The sequence below is a fragment of the Copidosoma floridanum genome, unplaced genomic scaffold, assembly GCF_036245765.1.
Source record: "Copidosoma floridanum isolate Cflo_tuat_1 unplaced genomic scaffold, Cflo_Japanese_pri ptg000001l, whole genome shotgun sequence".
NCBI classification, from domain to species: Eukaryota; Metazoa; Arthropoda; class Insecta; order Hymenoptera; family Encyrtidae; genus Copidosoma; species Copidosoma floridanum.
Genome location: NW_028321878.1, coordinates 18,405,628 through 18,425,249, shown reverse-complemented (window position 1 = coordinate 18,425,249; position 19,622 = coordinate 18,405,628). Strand labels below are relative to the sequence as shown.

Here is a 19,622-nt window from a genome sequence, read left to right as displayed (position 1 = left end):
ATATATGTCATGATGACCATAACACGTATCATGCACCATCATTTGGTTTTATCTCGTAAATATCACGAAATTCGCAATAACGTTATAATAAATTTGTTACAGGCTGTGTGATGATGAAATGTAACCATCATCTACAGCTCAATGAGTAAGTCCGAGTATCGCATGCGAGCATTAGTATGTGCAAAAATTTGTAGTGTTGATTGCTTTGATGTTTTATTATTATGATTAGTTTTTTTTTTTTTTTTTTTTTTTTTTTGTAATACCTACTTTTGATGCATGGTTTTTTATTACCAACTTTGAAATAAGTATTTAATTACAATCAAAGACTTTTACAAAACAAAAAGAAACGTAAAAACTAATTATGTTTGCTTTCCTTTTTTTTGTGACAAAACAAAACTAACTTTCGTTTATTTAAAAACTTTTGCTGTTTTTTTTTGTTTCGAAAAAAAATTTCTCGTATTACTTTCAAACAATTAGGTCTATTTTAAAGCGACACAAATATATACTTTTATTAATTCATCAGTTCGTATATTTATAACGAAATTAAATTATATTACTTTCATTTGATACTAAACTTTGCAAAGTTTCTGAAGATAAAAAAATATAATTAAATTGAAATTTTATTTCACTTCCTCGTATTTTTAGGAAACAAAATACAGTTATTTTCGTTCATTTTATTTTGTTATGGAAAGAACGAAACTGAGCTAAAAGAATATTAATTTCGTCAGACTTTTATAAATAAAACAAAAGAAAAACTAAAATTTCGTTTCTGAAAATAAGAACGACATAAATCGTTAGTTTTAAAAAAAGTCCTTGGTTACAAGTGTGTTTTTTTAATTTTTGTAAGAACAAATGTGTTTGTTTTATCTTCTTATTTTAGATGACTTTGAATATTCACCTTATTATTAATTAAAGTGAAAATAACAATTATTTTACCGTACTTAATAGAGCACAACGTAGTATGGTAGTTGAAAACTTTATTTTTATTTGCGAAAGTAATTATCTATTTTATTTCGTTTCACCTATAACTAATCTTAGAATTTTATGCATGGTTTTCAAAGTGATTGTAGAACATATATACTTTTGGCTTGTATCAAAACTTAGTTTCTTCCTTCTCTAACATTTTTAATGATAACATTAAAAAGGTTGGCCACTTGAAACGGTCTCTACTTATTTATATATTATTGTTTTTCCTGGATACAAATAGAAGGTTCTAGTTGCGTTAAACATTAGATGTTAATGTAAGATAAGTGTGACTTTATAATTCAACGTTATACCCATCGTTGTCAAATATTTATGTTAATACACATCATGCAAAATTTTAATTGTCCGGCATTGAAAAAAAAAAAAAAAAAAAAAAAAAAAAAATCAATGTTCTCACAGTGTGTAATATATAAGACACATTTGACCGAAGCATTTAAACACCAGTACGACCGATGATTTGCAGATTGTACGACACGGTCGCGGATGACGAGTACTCGGCGAACCTGGACATCCTGATCGGCGAGTCCGTGGACACGTCTACGTCGGCCATGCAAGCCGATCGCTCGGCATCGGGTGCCGGGTACAGGGACGAGCTCGGGAACACCAGCAGCAGGCGAACCTCCGCGGCCAAGAACTCGCACTACGATAGCTGCGATAGCGACGATTACGCGGACAGCGACAATTGATGTTGGCCGATAATGACGTGGAAAAAGACGAGAAAGAGAAACAATAGCGGCAACAGCTGATCCAACTCGCGGAAGATCGTTCACTCGGATCAGCGATACATATGAGAGTTTCAATTGATAGTATATGCTTACAATACATGTATATCATGTGCAGGTCAGCTCTCACGACCGAGGGCACTTGGCACTTTTGTAAATAGCGCGCGTACCGTTTTTAGTGATATATAGGTGGATTTTCTCTGATACCATCGCTTGGAGCGCAATTGCGGTCCACGTGATCTCAGGTTAAAGTGTTTTTTTTTTTTTTTTTTTTTTTTTGTCCCTCAAATGAGGAAGAGTGAGGGCCGAAAGCTCAGTGTGCAGTGTGTGCGGGGAACGAGGACATTTTTATCGTACATGTACAGTAGCGTTAATTGCTCCGGATCGGGATGTCGAAAATGTCATCGATTAGCCGCTTTTGTAATAAGGTGTGATATTTTTTTTTTCTTTTTTAAGATTCTCAGATTAATTTTAGGGAATCGTTGGAAAACATGTTAGTATCTACGTTTGTTATAGTGCTGATAATTTTAGGTGTTGCATAGTATTGGTAGAAGATGATCTGTTTAATAAATTTAAGTGATCCTTGTTACCACATCGATTATTTTTCTTTTTTTTTTTCAGCTATACTTATATCCTTTTTTTCTGTCAAATACCGTCTTCCGAATTATATTGAAATATCACAGTAAGAAAGTAAATACCAATTGTATCAAATACTGTTAAGTGCAGAAATACGAGTACTTTTACGTAACTGTAGGTTCAAAGCTTATATTGAATTGACTTTTTTTAAAGAGACGTTTTCGATACTTTGATAATGTATTCTTGACGAGTGCAGTGTAATATTTTTAATGTTAGAGTGGAAAAAAAGTGATACCAACATCAATTGAGATTCTTCAGTGAAAATAGAACAAGTATTTTTAAATAAAGCTTGAGTTTTTTTTTTTTTTTTTTTTTTTCAAGTGATACCAAGGTACCCATAACGAGTTAATGTAAATATCACGTGAAAATTGCCATTTTAAATAAATTAAAAAAAAAAAAAAAACTTTTATTCTATCGATTTAACAATAACACGTTCGACAAACCCGTGTGCTGAAAATTGATGATCTATATAACAAGATAACTTATAAATACATACTTTTGAAGGCAAAAGTTCCAAAATATAAGACAAAAAAAAGATATGAACAAACAAGTATTTATATACCAGTATGTAGAATAGAAGAGTTATATGACTATTTATATTAAACAGAAATAAGAGAGAGGGAAACGTGTCATTTTGTAACGAAAAATTGTGTAGCCATACCGTAAAATATCGTAATCCCAGTAATCATAGCGACATTGCGATTAAGGCAAAAAGCTTTTAATATATATAAACATATATATGCTATGTGTATATCAGTACAGTAATTTTCAGAGTATAATCTCTCGATAAGACGCCGATTAACGCGTGTATCCCATCTCTCTTTGTTCAATTTGTAAGCCCGACCTTACGTTGTGTAACTTATATATTTGAAAATTTGTACAACATGGATGCACACCGAAAAATTTTTAATGGATCTGATGAAGAGAATCTTTTACTTTAGCAATGCGGCACAATTATTTTTAGTTTTGTAAATTTATAGTTGACACTAGTAAAACTCAAAGAACATTGATAGTTACCCATAATATCATTTTATGAATTTCAAAGAGAATAAAAATCGTTAAAAGAAAAAAAAAAATTTTTATTTTCAATTAAAAAAAAAATAAAATAAAATCAGTGTGGTACACGAAAAGTTCATCCCAACATGTATAACGTATCGGTGGAATTCTGCGACTCCTTGCCATACGAGACTAACCCGCAATAGATTAATTGTAGATGACTAATTCTTTTATTTTAATCTCTTCTATCGCTTCTTTTTTGAGTTGCCAAGACTGCTGGACTTGTACATATTCATCACGTAATTTTAATTTTATTCTACCGATGATAAAAGATAATAGTATAAATCTAGTTATAAATATGGGTATGCATACACACACACACACGTTTGAGAAAATAATGTAAGAAATATTCTAGTCCATTGCGTGCTATTGTGTAATATTTTTCCCCGTTAATTCATGAACTCGAAATAAGAAATGTATTTGTCTCTCCAATTACGAAGGTAACAAATAACGATATCGATAAAATATGTATAATGATATAGGAGCAGAAAGTAACGCCGACAATTTTGCAATCAACCGTATAAATGATATTAAGCGTATGGAGAAACGAGCGTTCGAACAAGTACACAGCAAATTATTTTTCGCATTGATGAAGGAACGCACCTTTGGAGGATTCCCTTTTTCTCTTTTGGTGACAAAAGAAATAACATTTCTTCTTAATCAAACAATCAATCAAGTACTTACTAACTTAAAAAAAAAAAAAAAAAAAAAAAAAAAAAGAGTACATAAGTCTCTTCACGATCAAAACTTTGTTAGTGACAAAAAAATTGAAAAAGTCATGTCGATATACATTTGCATATCACGTATAGGAAAATTTTCATAAGATGAAACAATGTCAACTACATTACCATTTTCGTATGTTTGATTATTGTACACGTGCCTGGGCATGTGGGTTCCTATTTGAGTATTCTGTTAAATTGGCATTTTCAGTTTGGAAAAAAATGAAAAAATTCAACGTCAAAGCAAAAAGAGAAAATAAGCCAAACGTGGGAATACGTATATTGAATTTTTCGTTAATTATCCAAAGATGTATTATCTCGTAAGCAGCAACTAGAAAGTACACTTAGGTGAGATGCTTGTTATGGTTTTTTACGATATTTATGTAATGTGTAAATTTGTTTCATTTATTGTCCTTGAGTATCAACGTATAACTTATTTGATAAGAAAAAAAAAAAAAAATTAAAAATTAAAAGGTAAGAAAATCATCTCCCGACGATACGCATACATATATTATTATATATTTACCATTGCATTTGACATTTTCAATCGTTATATTTATTGATTAATTATATATACCATAGGTTTATCGTTGTTTCAGCGTTTTAGTACGCTAAAGTGAAAGAAAAACATTATTTGCAATCCCAAGAGGAAATACGGCCAATTTGTTCTTTTGCTTTCTGTTGATGAGTATGTATGTACGTTATTTTTGCAATGTAGTGTATTTGAAAAATGTGAAGAAGAAACAATCTTTGAGTAACGCGCCAGTTTTGAAAATACGTCTTACGAATGATCGAAGCAACGTAACATATTGTAGATTCGTAAACAGACATTTTATGTATAACGTGTACCTACTTATTCTTTATAAAAATATAACTTGTATGTTTTTTAGTTACAAATAAAAGAAAAAAAGTGAAAGAATTACATGAAATGTGTACACATGTGAGACATTCATATCGTTTTGTTATACAGTTGTGCAAAAATTGGAGTGTGAAGTAAAAGGTGTAATATATACTATAGGAGCATCTGCTTTAAAAGTCGAAGAAACCTCTAAAGAAAAAATGAATGAGCAGCCAGTTAAACAATGGATGGACACAAGATGTAGATACAAACAATTAAACATCCGTCGCAGATGTTGCCTTTTTTTTCAATCGACAGGAAGAAAGTTTACGTATGCGATTGAAAAAAAACATAATGTGTACGCTTATCTCGTACATCCGACTCTTGAATCAGTTACCCAGACTTACCAGATATTGATGATAATTTAATAATAATCGTAATGATAATTATAGAAATGCGTATTTTTCACATAAAAGTCGAAAATATTTCTGCAGCATAAATTATGCGTATTACTATATAAAAAACAAATGAGTGAGAAATGATTGAGAGATACAAAGAAAAGAAGGTATACAAGGCAATGTGGTATATGTTCTTTCGAGTCTGCGCGAAATCGATGTTGCAACGAGCCTTAATCTTTCGAAATATCATTATTACGTCAATGTACAACGCATACTTTGACTATATTTATCTTAAATAAACTTTAAGTAACCCATAATGAGTGTTTATGTTTTTTCATCAGTTCACCTTACACTTATATTTCACGTTAGTTTTGATACTCCAACACATTAGTGTTAATAAAATGTCTGTTACTTTTTATCTTTCATTACTTTCTCGAAAAATTTCAGTTTCACTGCAGTGAGAAATGGATAAGAAAAAAAACTTTCAGTTATATAAATCATCAAGATGTATAAAAAAATATTCTATAATAACTTTCAAATACATGTATTTGGATGTTACTTTCTATACATATAAAGTTAGGTGAAAAGAGTTGATCCTAGTTAATATAAAATATATCCAACAATTAATACGAATTGTATTGTACATGTTAATTTACATATAATTACTAGCAATCATCAAAAAATCTGTCCATTACTTTATCCATGGGCGCATCCATCTCTTCATCCCTGCATTCAGCGTGTTGCAATTCTCTTCTAATTTCTGACGTTAAAGTATGATGGCTTTGATACTTTAGCAAATGCAGCAAAGCTTGTCTTTGTTCTGTGCTTATATCACTCTTGTATCTCTGAACAAATGTCAAGAGAGCTTGGTGCCAAAGGACCGGCATTTCTCTTCGATCTCTTTCAAACCTGTAAAATAAATCATACAAACGATGATTGGCATTTTCTAGATCCTTCCACTTAGACCTAGTTGATGTATAAAAATTTACCTCAAAAAATGGAACACAACACCATCGACGACCCTATAAGGCAGCGCATACTTTTTGTCAAACAATATCCTGAGAAAAATACTGTTGGCACCAGTATAATCCATCTCCGCAATTTTAAGCATCGCTGCTGCAGAATGCAGCACAGGTATCGAACACTTTGTAATGACAGATCCAACGATGGTAGCCTCTCGCAGTGTGCAAGTGCCAGACTGGAGCAGTGGAATTACAATACCCTTCATGAAACCACCAGGCTTGAAAAGTGCCTTTTTAAGTGCCTGATATAAATGGAAATTCAGTCTTTTGTACTCGTTAATGTCGTCCCTGATACGGGGCAGCAGCACAAGGTTGAAAAACCTCTGTGCCATCTTTTCCTTCAAATTTGACGCAAACACCCTTGTAGCCTGATACATAGCTGCAGCGGACCATTTGGAAGGGTCGGTTATGTAGAGTATCTGCTCCCAGTTCCTCAAGCTCGGAATGATCTTAAAAGCCTTGGGGAGCCTGCCACTGCGATACTTGGCCAGCACGTCCCTTACACCCTCGTACATCTCCTTGACCTTAGGATTGAGCTCTTGCATGTGCATGACGGACGAAGTCTCCGAGAATTGCGTGTCCAACTCGGTTTTCTTCTCTGTGAGCTTCTCCATGATGATATCCGCTAGCGTACGCGTAGGCTGACGAGTGTGGTCCATGAACATGTTGAGCGCTCGCTCGTCCTCCTCGTCGATCTCGATGTCCTCGTAGTACTCGTTGCCCGCGACATCACCCTCTTCGGGCAGATCGTCCTCATCGTCGCTGATCTGCAGATTACCTAAGCTCGTGATTGGTTTCTTGAACTTGTGCGAGCCCAAGCCGTGTTCTTCCTCGATCTCTTGTTGCTGTTTTCGCGCTTGCAGAAGGATTTTTTGCGACGTTTTCGGGTCGACGAACTACAAAGCCAGAGGCAAAAATTAACCATTAGCGAGGATTTACAACAAGTGGGAGAATTTTTAATGATTTTCGAATGATATATAAACACTCACTAACCTCTTCGTCCTCGTCCTTACGATTGCGGACCTTTTGCCGATCTTTCGGCTTCAGGGTAGCCGCCTCTGCGATTTGATCAGCTAAACTGATTTTCGGTGGTTTCGATTCTCCCTTCGAAACTTTGACTTTTTTAGCTTTCCCCATGTTTTTTCCTTAGCTCTTGCGCCCTGCACTCCGAAACCATACACAAACCACAAAACACGTGCGCCTTACTGAACTGCGAACTCTTTCGGAAATGTCATCTGCTGCAGACGAAGGACTAACCTAACCCAACCTGTGATTGTGTGACTGCGTATAATTGCGACATATTGCATGAGCTGACTCCATTACACACACACATCGCACACACACGCAAATGCATGCGAGAAGATTCGTGTAAACACTGTAAACAAAGCATCCTCCGGCTGCGAAGTAATTTGACAGGTAAAGTACCTCAGATTACAATTTGACACATCAAGCGTGTCGATGACACTGGTGGTGTTAACTGTGAAGCAAACAGTGTCCATTACTTTTCAAGCAGTAATATTAATGAAGTTAACGATTTAGATTTACTCTGGAGTAGAAAGTTATTTTTTCATTTTCAGTTAAACTCTTTCAAATGGAACCTGTATCGAAAAAAGTGAAGCTTGGCTCCGGTACGAGTGACGACAAACAAATCGATCCCGAAGAAGACGAGAAACAAGAATCGCTGCCAGTGGTTTTAAACTATGATGAATTGAGAACAGTATTCAAGTTTATGAAAGCCATTGATGTTTTGAGAGCAGCTCAAGTTTGCAAGTAAATCCAAGAGGCCTCGATTTTGACGTGGAGCATTGATTTTTAACGATTTAATTTCAGATCCTGGAAAGTCGCTGCTTACGATGAGGTGGAAAGTAGACAATATCCCGAGTATATTGTTGAACAATTTCGAAGTATCGGTAGTTCAAGACGCAAACAAATCTGTAACAAACAGAAGGTGAAAAAGGTCCATTTGCTAGCTATAGATTTGAGTATCAAGCCTTATCTTGGTTTTATTTTCATGAGAACAAATGTGCACAAGAAGAAAAGCGTCACAACGTGGGATCCAAATGGTAAGTTTAAAGAGTTTGGTTTAAAAGTTGATGGTATAAGTGTACTTGTCTATCTTTCAGTGTACTTCTTTCATGGTCTCCCATCGAGCTGCACGCCTCTTATGATTTCAAGTGCTTATGATATTGTTGCCAATCACGAAGATATGAATGAAAAAAACACTGTTGTAGCAACTTTTTTACCGAAAATTCCAAACTTATCAGTGGACAGGCATAATATATCTTTTACAGAAGGACATATAAATATAAAGAAAGAGAAAGCTTTGTTAAAAAAATTTTTTGAGGACTCTGTGTGGAATTGTAATCAACAGTCCAAGTGTGTCATCTTATTGACAACTGGAGAGGCTTGCGAACTGTCGAAATACGCAACCGAATATTTTCAAAGCATGTAATTATGAATCTTTATATCAACAGTTAATTACTCACTACTTAACTTCTTTTTGCACTTACATTCTCTAACTTGAAGAATTTTTTTTTTTTTTAGGTATAAACCAGGAACAGTTGCTCTGTGGGGTGGAGTTGCTGCAAATCTAACAAATTGTTCATCCAAACAGTATGCTGCGTGTTCTAATGTGGTCCCACCATGTTTAACTCCTATTGTATGTGGGGTTTTATGCATATCAAGTCCTTCTTTACAATCTTGGTCTATTGTACTGCCCGAATCTTGTACCTCCAAAAGTGAAATGGAAGAACGATTGCGGGCTTTGAAAGAGAACATTCAGCTGAAGAAATATTCTTTAGCCTTGATGTGCGCTTGTGTCGCTCGGGAGGGTAACACGCATACAGAAATCCGAACGTTCAAGGAAGTATTTCCGGGGATCGACCTGGTTGGTTTTCTTGGTGATGGAGAGTATGGCTTAGATACATTAAATAAAGGTAATCTTACCCTTTAACCAAAATGTTTATTCGTTAAATAGAAAATAAAATTTTTTTTCTACGCCAAAATTTTCAGAACGAGATAAGAACCTGGAGCTCTCATATTCAACTGTTTTTCTTATATTAACTTATGAATGAAAAACTCAATAAGCCAAGTCTAATCACAGTTAAAATGGTAAAAGAGATGTTCTATATTTTGTAAAAGGCTGGCACTTTATTACTCAGACAGTAGACAAGTAACGAGCTGTCGATGTGAATTATGGATCAAGGAAGATTTTCTTTAAAAATTGGCTGTCCTGCTGGATTACTTGATACTGCCTGTAGCTGACTATGAACATAAATATTAATATTTTCATGAAAATTTTGTAAGTAAATGTTAAATAAATCTACGAAAACAACGACCAAGTGCTCAACGCATCCCATTTGGCGTCTAACGTCTCCGATTTTGTTCGAGAAATCAACGTAAAAAAAAAAATGTTCTTCATTGCATGCAATTGCACAAATCTTCTGATACGTTGCTTCGCCTAAAATAAGAGCCAGACGCAGTGAATGTAAATAAAGGTGTAAGGATGATTTTAGATAACACCAGGAGGAGCTGGTACGATGCCTATTATCGTCCACACAACCGGAAAGACATTCGTTTTTCTACTCTGCTATCTGACCCAGCTACGGTGGCCGATTACCACGTCGAGCGGAAACTTCGTGCTTGGCTTCCAAGTATTTGACAGTACTCGCGCGTCTACCCCGATAGCGACTGCCTTTATCCTGATACCCCTGGCTTTATGACCTTTTGATAGTGTACATAATACCTACGTGGTGGCCAGCGAAGCAAAAGTGGGTCAGCAAGTGCACCTGACTCGACTAGCCGCGCGGACGATTACTCCTGGATGCCTTCTGTATAAGAGCCCATGCCGATGGGTGATGGTGATGCAGTCGGTGTCCGGTGGGTTTTCGGTGCATCTTTTTGTTTTTCCCCCCCTTATACCGGCTTACAAAGGGAAAAGAAAAATTACAAGCCACCATGACCCTGGGCCCGCTGTTGATCGTAAGCGCGCTCTTGACCAGCTCGAGCGTGGCCTGGGAAAGCGGACTGAAGGAGAAATACGACGACTACGGGGAGTACTGGATTTTCATGCCGGACGGCAAGGGCCAGCCCCAGGTCGCTGTGCTCAAGGGGGAGGATCCCGAGGAATCCCGCAGCATACTCGAACAACCCATCAGCTTTATTTTGTACACACGGTACTTTTTATTCCTTGGTTTAATCAAGGTTTTTTTTTTTTTTTTTTTTTTTTTAAAGCCATGGTATTTCATGTATTTTTTAAATTAGTTAACGGTCAGGCAATTTCCAGTTAGAGTACGTAGGGTGATTTTCTTTGTATTGACGATTCGACAGATCTAATCCAACGGAAGGCTCGTCGCTCTTCGTCAACGATACCGACTCGTTGACGAGCTCGAATTTTTCGGCTTCGCGACCCACCAAGTTCATCACTCACGGCTGGAAGTCCAGTGCCTTCAGCGCGAGCATAGTGAACATGAAGCAAGGTATAATCATCTTTCAGACTTTCCGTTGTTTCCTTCCCCGGCGGGGTTTACTTGATACGAAATTCATACGTGAAATTTACATGTATTTGCGTATTAAAATCGGTACAAGGTCGGCGAGTAAATCCAAATTTGTAAATGGACTTTTCAGAGTACTTGGCACGCGGGGATTACAACGTGTTTGTCGTTAATTGGGAGCCCCTGGCGGCGAGCACGTTCTACCTGGGCCCGATGCGCAACACCGGCAAAGTGGGAGCCAAGGCCGCGGAGTTCATAGATTTTCTCGCACGGCAGACCGGCATGGACACCAATAGGGTACACTTTATCGGTTAGTAGCGATAAGCGCGCGACGCGAACAGCATAAAATATTCAGATAGGTACATCATGTACTTGTTTGTTCAACGAGTCTTTGGATCAAATTTGATTCTTTTTTTTTTTTTTCAAACTAAATTTGACAGTTTGATCGGTTAAAAAAAAAGATTATGATATGACCACCTTAAAATCGACAAGATGTACGAAAAACGCCTTCCGCTGTGAAAAAATTACACGAGGTGAGGCGGATAGTCAAAATCTACCAAAAGAACTTTGTTAAAATCTCGTGCTTTGGATTATTCCCGTGCAAATTCGCATTTATTCCTTTTCTATTGTAAGATGATTGAATAATGGTCCGATTGGTATTGAAAAAAAGGCCACTCGTTGGGAGCGCACGTGGCGGGTAATACAGGCGAGCACGTAACGTCGGGCAAGCTGGGCCGAGTAACAGGGCTGGACCCAGCTCTGCCGGGCTTCCATCTGTTGGCCATGGACAAGGGCCGCCTCGATCCGACCGACGCTCAGTTCGTCGACATCATCCACTCGTGCGGTGGCGTCCTCGGATTCCTGAAGCCGCTCGGACACGTGGACTTTTATCCGAACGCCGGCGTCGCAGTGCAGCCCGGCTGCTGTTGTATGCCAGAGCTCATCGGTATTACCGATATTTACATTTCTACCGTGTATTTACAAAATAAACGCGGTGTTTTGGAGACTGCAGTTCTTTTTTTTTTTCAATCAAACAGATGCTTGCAGTCACGGCAGATCTTATCAGTACTTCACGGAAAGCATCAACTCGAACGTGGGCTTGCGAGCCAAGCAATGCGAGAACTGGGACAAGTATATGGCCGGCGACTGCGACAACGAGAAAATCATACTGCTGGGCGAGCACGTCGACAAATCGGCTCGCGGCTCGTATTTCTTGAGAACACGATCCGAGTCTCCGTACGCTTACGTCAAGGATATCACAGATAACTACGTTTAGAAGAAGAGTATGAAAAATCACATGATATCGTGTATACTATACAAATTTGTTTTTTATTACTTCCTATGGTCTCTAAAATTTTTCTTTTTTTTTCCTCGTATCTTTCTCACTCTCTTTTTCTTTCGTTACAATCAACTATGAGCATAAGTTTTAATAAATTAATTACATATGTTACAATTTCCGAGGTCGCAACGCACCACAAATGACTTTCTCTCTTTATCTTGTTCACAATGGCATAAACCTTGTTCACATTGGTGTATTATACGTGTATGTATAAATATACACGGGTGTCTACGTCACGCACCATTCGTTAAATCACACGACTAAAAAAAACAATGATCTCTTAGGGCAGATTCGCTAAGTGTAAAGCTGCGCTTGTTTGGACTGGTTTTTTTTTTTTTTTTTTTTTTTTCAAAGTCCCTAGTCGACGTTGCATGGGTGGGCAAACATGTGTTTATAATGCGAGTAGTTCGTTAGCTATTCAAGTGGATGGGGATGCGAACTTGTTTAGATAGGCTTGTAGAGCAGCGTCGTCACGTATTTTTTGCGATAGCGATGCGTCGCGGAGAGCACCATGACGCTATCTTTGATACTTAGGGCGTACAAGTGGTTCAACATTACGTGATTAGGCTCTGGTAGTAGGGTAGGCTCGCACTGCAAACAAAATTGTAAATATTCTTGTTATTATTGGTATTAATGATTGTTATAAAAATTTGCTCGTAAGTATTAGATTTTACTCTTATTTATGTCTCAGAGCAAACAGATACTATAAAGTGTTATTCGTTTCAAATAAATTTTATTGTTCACACTGATTCTGTTTCATTCGCGGCGTACACTTTGTAAATACACAATTAACAGTAACATCTTACCGATAAAGGCGTGTCTTTGTTAAGTATAACTTGTAACAAATGCGGTGGCAGGATTGGAGGCCCAGAAACTTTTTCCCAAGGCTTATGTTGAGGTATCTCTTGGCCATATTCCGTTTGGGCACTACTACTAATGGCTTCGCTGTCTTTTGCAAGGGCTTGAAAGACTTCAAAGTCTGATTTTCTTACGGTTACACAATTATTCTTAGAGCCCATTCCACTATCGACGATTTTCTAGACAGTGGAAATCATTTGTTTACTCAACAGATATGCATTAAATTTTTTTAACAAAATAAACAATTATAAAACATCACTTACAAGGCCAGGATCGTGCCTCCACTCCCCATCAACGAAAAATTTGTACTGGTGATCACCTTCCGGTAAATCAATTATCGTTACAAAATCACCATGACTTTTCACCATAGGCAAAGTTTTCCAATCATTAAATGTACCACTGATAAAAACTTGTTTGCCTCCACCTTCCCATTTGAACACAGTTGGCAAAGTTTTTCTGTCGGAATTCTTACTGGTCGTTCCTTCAGAGACTGTATGAGAGCGGGGTCGAGCACCGTGGTAATTATGTGCCTCCTTAACATCATCCTTCTATGTTAATAACGCGATACAAAAACACACGGCACACAAAAGTTTCATATTAATTCTTCTAGCAACTTGCCACATGTTAGCTGATTATTAATAAGAGGTTACTAATATAAGGACATCTAGTTGAAAAGTAATAATAAAATTGGCATTAAATGAATACAACAAAAGTAAGCAATAAAATCAATCATGAATTTGATGGCTCACAGCAATAACAAGACGACACTTTTAAGTTGTCGTTTGGATAACAATGAGATTATATTGTCAACACATCAACAAAAACATAAGAGTGCAATGAAAATCCTTCAAAAGAGCAGCTGTACCTTGGCAAAGTATGGCTCCTCCTCCTCTTCGTGGGAGGACTGAAAGACCATAATTTTGTCCTTTTTATCAAAAATAAAGGCCTGTCCTTGGTCCGTCTGTTTGCTAGGCGAGGGTGGAGGATGCTCTTTGGCTCCATGTCTGTGATGATGGTGGTGCTGCGGTTCGCGATGATGATCATGGTGGGCACCGGCTCCAGCTCGGTGAGGAGGCTCCCTCAACCTAAGGGGCTGGTTGCTCCCTTGGTTACCCATTATCCGAGCACTGCTGCCGTTCGAGCATACGGAGACGTATTCTGTTGTACAGAGGTAATATTAAGTATTCACAGAAACGACGACAATAGAATACGAAATAAGAAAGTACTCATTTGCACTTCATTTTTGAAAGTCAAAGTACTTTAGCTGCATTGGCAATGCAAAGTATAGATAAGTATTATGCGTGTTGTGTTGTGTCTATGGTGCCGCAGACAAAGACATCAACACTTGATGTACCAACCTCGATATATCTACGCTGTGTGGACGTCGTCGTCGTTGACCTCCTCGACTCTCACAGAAGCACGTCGTCGTCGACAACCATTGGACTCATCTGCAAAACCCTTTGTTTCCAAAGAGAGGTAGTTGTCGATGCACTACACTCTTACTCTCTGGCTTCACTCCACGCGGTTGTACTCGCGGATGTTGTCGCGTTCGCGATATTCGAAAATATTATCAGCTGATCTGCCCCTGCCGACGTGCACGTCGACAGAGATTAGGTTCGACGACTGCAGTCGTGCAGTTTACTCTCTACAACTGCATGTCTGCAACTCTGCATGCTTATCATTCATGATCATTACATCTTATGCTTCGAAATGCTCCGACTGCTCCGAGTAAATAAAATATATATAGTGAAAAAAAGTAAAGATGGCTGCCTATATATCACTTACCTATCGAGCACTCTGTTAGTTATACGTATATATATTAATGTTTTTATTCATTAACTTAACAAACTAATGATTGAATAACAAACATAATTGCTCTCTTCTGTCAAGTAAGTACATGTAAAATTGCACAACTGTTTTCTCAAATGAATATAGCCATAAAAAACACAATAAATACCTCACTTATCAACTTTCGATAAGACAAGGAATCCTTTTAATCCAATGTATGGTAACTTACCTGTTGTCAGTAAGTTGCATTGTGGTAAACAACTTCGTAACTTCTGAATCGGTATAATAGATGTCACTGTTCAGAATGTATAAGTTGGTTCAACTATCTTCGACTCATGAAATTAAATTTGAAATTATAATCTATATTTGAGCTGAGAAAAAGTGTTGAAAAAAACTTTACAATTTTCGCCTGCTTAAATTCTATTATCCATCTCAAATTAATTATAATTATTAGGACCCGAGCAACTCCTATACCGCCAAAATCTCATGTAAATTTACGTATTTTCTAAGCCTCGAGACAGGATATGTTTTGCCTTACCCCCATCTCGACCGTTTTTCGGATACCAATACCTACGGAAGCTCCTATCCGTCATCTATAGGCAAGCTGCTTGCTTTCCTCAAAATAGGCAATGCAACTACTTGCGTTGCCCAAAAAGCATAATCAAAACAAAGCGTCGTAACCTGTTTTCGGATCTTTCAGCAAATATTTTTAGTGTTTATTAATTTTAAAAGTACATACACAAATTTTAGTAAACGGGTAACTATTAGGATCATCCATTTATCATTAAAAAGTCAACTGTGGTTCTAACTACCAGCGCTCGGAGCTCGGAGACAAAATATTTTTTCCGAGGATGCAAGGTTTAAGTTGGTAGCACCTTGCATCTCCGATTCCAGTTCCCAAGTCCAAACCGCTCCCGTTCTAAAGCGCGAGAATTTGAATTACAATTTAGACACTTGAAAAAAAAAAGTGTATAATCATAGGGAAGCCAGTGCAAATTGCATTAGAGAGCAGTAATGTATAATTTATAAATATATTTGTATAATTAATAATACATAACCTAATATTCGATTTCAATGAAGCTCTTTTACCGTCAAGCTTGAATCAGATGGTGCCAGGGCACGTCGCGGTTGTCATGGCCGTTGCACTTACACACCGTCAAATTTACAGTAGTGTATTGTGTCCGTGAGCCTATCTGTGTGATGAGCAAAGCATAAGACATAACCTTTGTAAATGATTGCTGTTGTTTGCAGACAATTTTTGTTTGCATTTACGTTTAAAGATAGTAGGAAAAATGAAGTGCAGTGTAATATCCTGCGATAAGAAAGTGCAATTTAAATTTCCTTCTGATAGTGTGATAAAAAAAAGTGGCTCGAAGCAATTGGGAGACCAATCATTAGTAAACAAATACATAAATAGCCTTGTAAATATAAACTAAAATGTACACTTACCTGTCCACGAGTTCTGCTTTTCTTCCACTGACTCTTGCTCCTTTCCCTTTTAAAAGCTTCTTCAATTCTGAAACTTTTAAGCTCCCATAATATTCTTTCTTGTCTTCCTTAGTCATTTCAAAATTTCAAATATTGCGCTTTACCACTACACTTTAATTTCCTATGTACATACAATACTGAAAAGTAATGTTGTGTGAGTGAAACGGCCATGACAGCCGCGACGTACCCTGGCGCCATCTGATTCAAGCTTGACGGTAAAAGAGCCTCATAGATGTTAACCATAACTATTTTTGTTATTGATAAAGTTGCTATTATAGTACAGCAATACTATATGATCTATAGTAATAATAATAATGATAATTATAACAATAAAATCATTATTATTACAATAATAATAATAATAATAATAAAACTTAATTTGATTACTATTATTAATTACTGAAATGACAAAATATTGTAACTACTCGCATGGAATTCTCAATTTTTTAATTTTTGGTCTTGAAATAAGGATTTGTCATTATAATATTCCGAAAAATTCAATCCCAAAAATAATTAAACCAAAAAATTGTGTATAACAAGACTATTATTTTGTTAATTACGAAATGATACGCAAATTTGGCTCGACACCACTTAGTCAAAATTTTTGTTATTTACTTACGAGGCTTGATGAAGTTATTCTAAAACAATAATCTAGTTCTTTTGATCTTTACGTATATTACTTCCTATACAAAAAAATATATCAGTTTTTCTGCAGCATACCAGCGTTAGACATTTTCTGCTTGTACGGCAGTAATTATGTGAATACAAAATAAAAAGTTTACATTGTTTATGCTGTTGGTGGCAAGTTTACAATTTATCTTTTACCCGAAAGTATAAATATATATAAGAGGTCGATATTCAGGTAAAAGATAAGTTATAAACCAGCCGCCACTATTATCGTCGATATAAAATAAAAATTTTACGTTGTTTGTGATGTTTGCGACAAGTTTTCAATACATCTTCTACCTAAATGTTGATCTTTTATATATTTGTACTTTCGGGTAAAAGATGAATGGTAAACTTGCCGCCAATAGTGCAAACGAAATCATCTTTTTATTTTACATCTATGAAAATTTTTGCGGCTGGTTTATAATTTATTATTTGGCTCTAGGGCCAAAAATGCCTAAAACTCTCGTTGAGAATTTTAGGGCTACTTTTTAGTTCAAAAATCCGCAACGCTAGATGGTGCTGATCAAATAAATTGTTACTAATACTTACAGAAGAGCCATTTTATTAATTATAAACCAGCCGCAACTAATTTCGTAGATATAAAACAAAAAGATAACTTTGATTGTATCGTTTGCGGAAAGTTAACAATTTATCTTTTTTCCGAAAATCCACCTCCAAAAGTGTAAATATGTAGGAGGTCGATCACTCAAAAGTGCGCAGCACAATGGTATTTTTGAAAAATGTATACTTTCATAAATAGGTACTACTTGATGTGATAACTGTTTCTTGAAACACGGCTAAAATATTAAATAATAAATAGGCCTCACCACGTGATCTAGACATATTTTAAGAAAAAACGTGAAATTTGTTAATCCAAGTAAAAAAAAAAGTTTTTGCGCCTAAGAAAATATATTTATATTGTTACCTACGAAGTTGTATCAAAGTTATTGTTGATTCTGTTAATTTCAAGTAATATTTTTATACTTTGGTGTAAAATATTTTGCCTTTACTCAAAAAACCCAACTTGTAGCGATTAATTTAAAACTTATGTGTGTTTTATAACCACACTTGTTTTCTTGGATGACAAATGGATTGATTGTACGTTTGTATATTAAAGCATATATATTTTTGTTATCAGTACAACAGTCACTGTACCAAATTATACGAAAAATTAAATAGCACAGCATGAAATTTTTATCAGATGTGAAACAAAAACCAAAATCATAAGTAAAGTGGTGTAAAATTTATTTTAAAAAAATATATACATATATAAATATTAGACTGTTACAGGATACGTATTCATGACAAACTGTATCGATTGTAGAACTTAATTGGTTTTAAAATTTTGCAAAGACTACTTGTGTTACTAAAGATGTACATCATTTTGGAGCAAAAAAACAAATTGCACCAAATCTTACATGTAACGACATACTTTTCAAAGAGTCTAACAATACAATTCAATTATATGACATAGAAAATCACATATTCTGTGTTACAAAAAAAAATATATACATATATTAAGTACATCGATCTGTACCGATTTAGTTCTCTTATATTTACATACTATACAAGTCACGCACAACGGGTAAAACGTAAAATGTCCATTTTTGGCAACGTAGTCAACAACATTGGGAGACCACTGCCTTGAAAATATCAAAAAAAATCGGATGCTGGGTCGACATTAAATCTACAAAATCCGGCTTATTGATGATATTCTTCGCATTAGTCGCGATAAACCGAATAGCCCTGTGCCTCAACCTGTCGACGTTGTGTCTATCCGCGAGGATCATGTACTCGACAACGTTGTCGGCGCTCACTTTTTTCACGAGTTTGTCCACACACATCTTTTTCAGCTGCTCGATCTGGTACTTGTCCGCCGCGTACAAAAGGTCAACGGCCACGTCACCCAAACCCTTGACCTCCCCGGTGTACATGAACCGCAGCATTTCCCGCAGAGTTTTGTACTCAATGTCATCGACGTGGATGGTGCTCGTCTTCTGCTCCACCATCAAAGTGCGGAACATGCTGGCGAACACCGGACTCTTCACCGCCAGGACGCACCGGTGGGCGTACATCATTTTACCACCAGCCACGACAACCACGTCGCTGAACTGCTCGTTGTCCAGGAGCATCTTGTAGTCGTCGAACGCCTTGGCTTTTTGCCGCAACAGAGCGTACTTCTTCGGGTGTTCGTCCAACTCCTCCCAGTCGCTTCCCGAATCGTCGTCCTCCTCGACATCCGTCGTCAGATAAACGTCGACCTTGTGGAACCAAAACTCCACCATGAACACCTGTGGCCCGGCCCTCGTGTCGAAGCAATCGCACTCCAGCATCGTGGACTCGCTCGACCATTCGGTCCGTGAGAATTGGAAGCTCCGCGTGCCCGTGTTGTTGAGGAACCGCACTTCCACGTCGCCCTCGATTTTTTCCTCGTTTTTCAAATTACAATGCAATATCTGTTCGTATTCCGTTTTTTCGGAAGACTGTGCAAACGGGAACGATTGGGTGGTCAGTTGAAGCTGCCACTTGTAGCCCAGACAAGGGTCCTTGAACACTGGCGACACTACTCTCCCGTTTTGGCTGATGTCGCTCAGGAATACCGTCCACTGGTA

At 36.8% G+C, this 19,622-nt stretch overlaps 5 protein-coding genes across 10 annotated transcripts in view; 3 read left to right on the top strand and 2 right to left on the bottom strand.

Moving 5' to 3' along the window:
- The window catches only part of LOC106644311 (uncharacterized), a 45,860-nt gene extending 43,886 nt beyond the window's left edge, over window positions 1–1,974 (top strand). For 2 of the 3 annotated variants that reach the window (XM_089592220.1, XM_014359757.2), the window contains one exon: window positions 1,448–1,974. In XM_089592220.1, coding sequence (XP_089448346.1) covers window positions 1,448–1,670 — 223 coding nt within the window. In that variant the 3' untranslated portion in view covers window positions 1,671–1,974. Of the gene's footprint in view, window positions 1–102; window positions 146–1,447 lie in introns of all 3 variants that reach the window. The other variant, XM_089592692.1, reaches the window with a different exon arrangement.
- Window positions 1,975–5,881: 3,907 nt separating this feature from the next.
- On the bottom strand, window positions 5,882–7,689 carry bys (Bystin). Its single transcript, XM_014359749.2, has 3 exons — window positions 7,369–7,689; window positions 6,343–7,271; window positions 5,882–6,262 (listed from the first exon to the last, which is right to left on the bottom strand). Exons 1-3 carry the CDS (start codon window positions 7,510–7,512, stop codon window positions 6,019–6,021), a joined length of 1,317 nt encoding a protein of 438 aa, XP_014215235.2. The 5' UTR covers window positions 7,513–7,689; the 3' UTR covers window positions 5,882–6,018.
- A 6-nt stretch (window positions 7,690–7,695) lies between these two features.
- LOC106644308 (uncharacterized) lies at window positions 7,696–9,915 on the top strand. 2 transcript variants are annotated; one of them, XM_014359751.2, is made up of 6 exons: window positions 7,696–7,791; window positions 7,953–8,145; window positions 8,206–8,438; window positions 8,499–8,823; window positions 8,920–9,311; window positions 9,388–9,914. In XM_014359751.2, the coding sequence occupies exons 1-6, from the start codon at window positions 7,728–7,730 to the stop codon at window positions 9,447–9,449; spliced, it is 1,269 nt and encodes a 422-aa protein (XP_014215237.2). In that variant the 5' UTR covers window positions 7,696–7,727; the 3' UTR covers window positions 9,450–9,914. The 2 variants fall into 2 exon arrangements, with proteins under 2 accessions (XP_014215237.2, XP_089450180.1); XM_089594054.1 differs by lacking the exon at window positions 7,696–7,791 and adding an exon at window positions 7,818–7,887 and having other exon boundaries at window positions 7,931–8,145; window positions 9,388–9,915.
- Window positions 9,916–10,059: 144 nt separating this feature from the next.
- On the top strand, window positions 10,060–12,205 carry LOC106644297 (pancreatic triacylglycerol lipase-like). The gene is made up of 5 exons (XM_023390791.2): window positions 10,060–10,550; window positions 10,705–10,853; window positions 11,002–11,178; window positions 11,539–11,814; window positions 11,906–12,205. Exons 1-5 carry the CDS (start codon window positions 10,333–10,335, stop codon window positions 12,142–12,144), a joined length of 1,059 nt encoding a protein of 352 aa, XP_023246559.1. The 5' UTR covers window positions 10,060–10,332; the 3' UTR covers window positions 12,145–12,205.
- alc (5'-AMP-activated protein kinase subunit beta-1) lies at window positions 11,881–14,756 on the bottom strand. 3 transcript variants are annotated; one of them, XM_014359742.2, is made up of 5 exons: window positions 14,424–14,756; window positions 13,931–14,223; window positions 13,329–13,613; window positions 13,014–13,244; window positions 11,881–12,798 (listed from the first exon to the last, which is right to left on the bottom strand). In XM_014359742.2, the coding sequence occupies exons 2-5, from the start codon at window positions 14,180–14,182 to the stop codon at window positions 12,652–12,654; spliced, it is 915 nt and encodes a 304-aa protein (XP_014215228.1). In that variant the 5' UTR covers window positions 14,183–14,223; window positions 14,424–14,756; the 3' UTR covers window positions 11,881–12,651. The 3 variants fall into 3 exon arrangements, with proteins under 3 accessions (XP_014215228.1, XP_014215229.1, XP_014215230.1); XM_014359743.2 differs by having other exon boundaries at window positions 13,329–13,610; XM_014359744.2 differs by having other exon boundaries at window positions 13,329–13,598.
- Between the last annotated feature and the right edge of the window lie 4,866 nt (window positions 14,757–19,622).